The following is a 5452-nucleotide window of genomic DNA, read 5'->3' on the forward strand; positions in this document are numbered from 1 at the left end:
TTCCTATATCGACCTGAAATGAATAAATAAATAAATAACATCTTTCCCCCAGTTTAATATATATATATATATATATATATATATATATATATATATATATATATTCATTTGTTAAAAGACAACTGTGGAATCATTTAATTCGTGGGGGTCATTGTTTGTGGGCAAGCAAAATTCTACAAGGTTTTTGGCGACGTAATTTCGTGGACCGTAACTCGAATTTGTAAACAAAGGATTCGATGAACCAATTGTTCATGGAGATGTAAATTCGTGGGTTAGGGTGGCCCATGAAATCCATAAACATTTTTCCCTCATGAACAATGATGATTCCACAGAATATCTTGAGGAGTAAGACGTTTATTAATAATAAATAAATTTTAACACCATATTTATCGGATTTGTTATACAACTCATTACACAAAGGGCTTTGAGTTTTAATCATTTTCACATTGTTATATTGCTATAATCCTTCATACATATACCTATGTTATTTTCAAAGAAATCGAGTTCTAGGCTTAACCGATTATTTACACATAAGGCCTTGAGCATTTCGTAGTTCAGCTACTCAAAAATATTTCTTTTGAATCTGCAAGTAATTAAAACGAAAAGTTTTTCTAAGTTGTTAGAACTTGTAACCGATCTCTTTTTATTAATTTTACAATAAAATATGTTAAAAAACTGTATTCATGAAGCTTTGTCACGTACACATGATTAAGAACTATATATGTATAATAATTTTAGACAAAAATCAGTGGGAGTTACCCCCTCTTTTGGTCCCCAGATTTCGATACTGTGACATATATTTTAGTGCTTTTGATAGAATGTGGTGATATTTACATTTCCATATATAATTTTATAGTTTATATAAATTAATCTTAGGCTAATACGATTGGTGCACAAAAAATTAGGAAGTAAACACTTTTTTTTTTAAAATCATGTTTAGGAATTAAAATTATCTGTTATCATTTAGAAACATGAAAAAAAAAGAGAATTGATTGCAGCACAAAATTAAAGAATGATACAATCTTTATAAACAAAAATATTTAAATATATATTCTCTACGATTGAAGTTAAATAACATAATAAATGATGTTTAAATTGCTGAAGAATGTACATGTAAATATATATACTGGGTGCCTGTTACTTTAACCTTACGCTATTTGTAAAATGATGCACAAAACAATATTCATGAACGTAAATGTTCTGATAAATACAATAAAAAGCGGTGCTCATCAAATACAGAATGCCGTATTAAACGACTATCCAATTAATGTAAAAAAAAAACACGTAAATTTATGCCATTAATATGAATATGTGGTATCAGACTGTCTATATTTTACTTCGAACGTTCACGTTATTTCACGTCACGAAAGAAATTAAGCTATAAATGACGTCATAATCAAAGTGTCAAGTTTAAATTTCTACAAATGAACATGTACAAAGATAATAAAGACGACGAGAATTTCGCTGAAGCGACCCGGGTTACCTTCGACGATTTTTACCGATTGATTCTAAGTGACGACACAGATGAAGTTGAGCGAATTTTAACGAGCGGGGAGGAAATCAACCTCAACACAATTCACCAACAGAACACTCCCTTGGAGCAAGATGGCCAGAGTCCTTCTGTACGAATGCCGGTCCTTCACCTTGCCTGTATGTACAAACGTCTGAAGATCACCGAGTTATTTTTGGATTACGGTGCAGACCCGCTGTACAAAGATGAACAGGACCAGAGGACCCCCACCTGGACCCTCCTCATGTACTGGATGGTTCCGGACCTGCCGGTGAACAGGGTGTCGTTTGATGAAGAGGATGTAGATGAAATACAGAAGGCCTTTATAAAGAATCGCAGACGACACCTTTGCACCGCCACCACACTTCTGGACATGCTACTCGAACATTCAAAGGATCCACAACAATCAAGCATCATTAAGGGAAGGACCTTGCTACATTTGTGTGCCCAGAGAAATTTAGTAAATCCCATTGAACACCTGAAGAAGTTTAATGCCTCCATGAATGAACGGGACCAGGATATGTATACACCGGCAATGCTTGCTGCCTTTCATGGTAACATGGAAAGCCTCATGGAGCTGCTTCGTCTTGGGGCGAGTACACGAAAACGGGACAATGCTGGCCGCAACATCGTACACATCTTAGCGGGCTCAGAGAGAATCACAGCAGCACAGATGGCGTTCATGTTCAAAAAGTTTCCTTCTGTGACAGAAATTATTAATGAACAGACTCACAATGGAGAAACTCCTCTTCACCATTGTGCCGTGCGCGGAAACGGCGAGAAAATTCACCTGCTGCTCTCTAATGGCGCCAAATGTTCCACCAGAGACGCATATGGCCAGACACCTTTGTATCTTTTGCTTAAATTACACAGTATAGTTTGCGTCTATCTGGGCTTCATGTCATTGCTTACAGAAACAACCCAGCTGAGCCTAAAGGACGCTGAAGGAAACTACCCAATCAAACTGATGGAGGACTCCCCTCGTCACGTGAGGCGGAAGTTGCTGAAGATGAGCCGCAATCCACCGCGTCTGTACTTCATCTGTTTACAGAAGATACACAGCTTATTGGCCAAACCGCAGGATGTGTCCTCCACCTCAAACATGTACCGGGACAGTAAAATGGTGTCCATCACGGATGCCCTTAAACTGGACTGTCCAAGGGAGCTCATTATGGACATTCTGACGTACAAGCATACCATGCGGAACAAATGGTCCCACTACATGTTTAGGCACTTATGAAAAATAGAAATTTAAAGTATATAATCGACATGTAAAATAACACATTTAAACTAAAAAGAAGTTATTTGACGATAAAATGCAAAGTCCTTTTTCCCTTTCTTTTTCATAATTATGTTTTTTTCTTCTTTGTTTTTTTTTAAATCTTTTACCAACATTCTAGTTTTTCATTGGCGAATATTGGACGTATAAAGCAGTAGAAGTTTGAATGGCACTAGCCGCTCAACAATGTACTTGTAAAGGAAAAAAATCGTTTAATTTATCCGACAACATAAATCCATTCAAGAGATAAGCAATCCAAGCACTTGGGCCAGATTTGTTTAGGTTTAAAACAAATGCTGGATTCACCTATACTCATCGTTAAAGTTTTTTTTTCTGAAATAGTCTGAATGTTTGTAATTTGATCAGATTGTGGTGTATTTATTTAAACCCTTGTCTTCGTTAACACAACCCTTTAGCGTTCAGTCAGCTTGAATAACTAAAACACTTAAGTATAACATACAGTTTTAATATGTCAATGATGAGAAAAAAAGATAAATTAGGTTGACGTCATTTAAGGGAAACAGTTGAAATGTTGACGTCACGATTGATGACAGATTGGCCCGAAAGGACCGGAAGAAAGGACATCTGCACTATGGTTCGGATTTACATCTTTTTGTTCTTAATCTTTATGCTAAGTACAAGACCATCCTAGCTGACCTACTCCCCGTATTAACAGTATTGCTCTATTCTGTTTAGGTTACATGAATGTTGAATTTCTGTTACCCAATGTTATTTTTTCGTTTTTTTTTCAAATTAAGGAAGTTACTGAATTTTCATTTGCTTTGATTTTTTTTTTTTTGTTTTCTCAGTGTGAAAGTCTTAAAGAGCAATACTATTTTGCGATAAACCGTAAAACTAGATTTGTCTAATTACCTGTAAATAAAACCATTTGAAAATTGTATGCAATAAAACTATGCATGACTTGTATTTTTCTATTGTAATTATACCATAAAATACCAACTGCATGCTGATTAAATTACTTTGGACTGCACTGGTCTCATGTTTCTTATAAATAAGTGACAAACTTTTGCCGCAAGATGTAGCTTAACGTTATTGAATACAAACAACATGTACATTCATCCAATTAGTGCATTTTGACAATTGTCAACCTTCAGGCATGATGAAAATAAAACACCCTTCACAAACAACCCATGTACATCTATATGACCATCACCAAGACAATAAAAACCTATGAATTGTTTTTTGAGCAGCCTCCTGCGTCTTCCTGGGTTTCTTTTGCGGCGTAGTATTGATTTGTTACTGCGTTCGTCTAGTTCTTGGTAAATCATTTTGTCAGTTGGACATGTAGAAGGGAATTAAGTCAAATTAACTTCCCTAATAAACTGTGTGTAACCCTTAAAAAACCTGTAATCGATCTAAACGAATGTCATGGGGATTTAGGGATTCCCAAAGCGTCGCTATGCTAAAGAAGGAAACGCAAAATATTCGGTCAGGTTTATCTGTTTTCAGTCATAACCTCACAGAAATATTTCTTGAGTTCTTTGAAATTCTCATTTGTCAATTCATCTTACAGTAAGATGAAAGAATGCCGAACCCTATCGGAAGGTTTGATTACAGACAAACAGGCCAACACAGAGTCCTTGCTCTGGGTACATTTGAAAAAGCATTAAAAGTTGAATTTAATTAAGTGTAACAAACTTGAAGAGTGTATCTACTAGGGTTTAGATAAGATTTTACGTAAACATATTCTGAAAAAAAAATTGAAGAACTACTAGGAAAGTTAAATTCAATTTTCACCCTCCAAATTCAATAAATCATCAAAATGTATGAGTTTTCAACACTTTATAGACACCTTGCTTACAATGAATTAAAGACTAGTAGCCTTTTCCCCCCAAATCTAACGATTTTTAACATTACAGACACTGCTTGTTAAATAAAATTGGGACTTGGAATTTTTTTTTATACATGTGGTCATCTACAAAATCAAAATTCAATATAAATCATAAATCATTCCGATTCTACACACAAGTACTCTGAAGTTGATACTAGTATTATAAAGATACTGGAGTTTTTCATTGATAATATCTATGTCGTCTTTGAAAACCAGATGAAAAATATTTATCGGATGACTTCAGTTTTGCCATCGTCTACTCCTCTATTTATTTCAGTAATATTCCACTATCATCTGCATATGATGTTCATGACTCCTAACATGTTCTATGTATAGCTAAGTTTTTTAAAAAGGCAGACTACCCACATATAAGTTGATTTTACAGGACATTCTACAATTTGTTTAAAGGGGCATGAACATACTTCCATTGGTGTGTTTGTTTACAATTTTGAATTTCTAGCTTTATTAAAAATAGATTATTTTAATTATTTGAACTTGAAGTCACAAAAAGATCATATATTTCTATTACATAATAACATATTGTGAATAATCTATGAAAAGAATAATGTGTTTATCAAACAAAGAAATTTCAGACTTGTCAATTTTTATCATAGTCGTAAGAATTTTTGTGAAAAGGGTTAGAGGTGTGTTCGATTTGCTGACATTACTCACATCACTGACTACAAAATGACAACACTGGTAGATTGGTTTTGCTTGCTTACATTTTTAAGAAAACTTTTTTCTGAATTGTGCATGGTTTTAATATCTTTTATTGATACACATAAGTTTTCCCACTTTTCATAAATATTAA

At 34.2% G+C, this 5452-nt stretch overlaps 1 protein-coding gene across 1 annotated transcript; it reads left to right on the forward strand.

Annotated features, from left to right (window-relative positions):
• The first annotated feature begins 1425 nt into the window (after window positions 1-1425).
• On the forward strand, window positions 1426-3681 carry LOC133202611 (ankyrin-3-like). Its single transcript, XM_061338459.1, has one exon. The coding sequence runs from the start codon at window positions 1431-1433 to the stop codon at window positions 2748-2750; it is 1320 nt and encodes a 439-aa protein (XP_061194443.1). The 5' UTR covers window positions 1426-1430; the 3' UTR covers window positions 2751-3681.
• The last annotated feature ends 1771 nt before the right edge of the window (window positions 3682-5452 follow it).

Source organism: Saccostrea echinata, unplaced genomic scaffold (genome assembly GCF_033153115.1).
Source record: "Saccostrea echinata isolate AGI-Se365-2 ecotype Australia unplaced genomic scaffold, CSIRO_AGI_Sech_v1 ptg000002l, whole genome shotgun sequence".
Classification (NCBI taxonomy): domain Eukaryota; kingdom Metazoa; phylum Mollusca; class Bivalvia; order Ostreida; family Ostreidae; genus Saccostrea; species Saccostrea echinata.

Coding starts and splice junctions, on each gene's coding strand:
- LOC133202611 (XM_061338459.1), top strand. CDS start 1,431: ATGTACAAAGATAATAAAGACGACGAGAATTTCGCTGAAGCGACCCGG.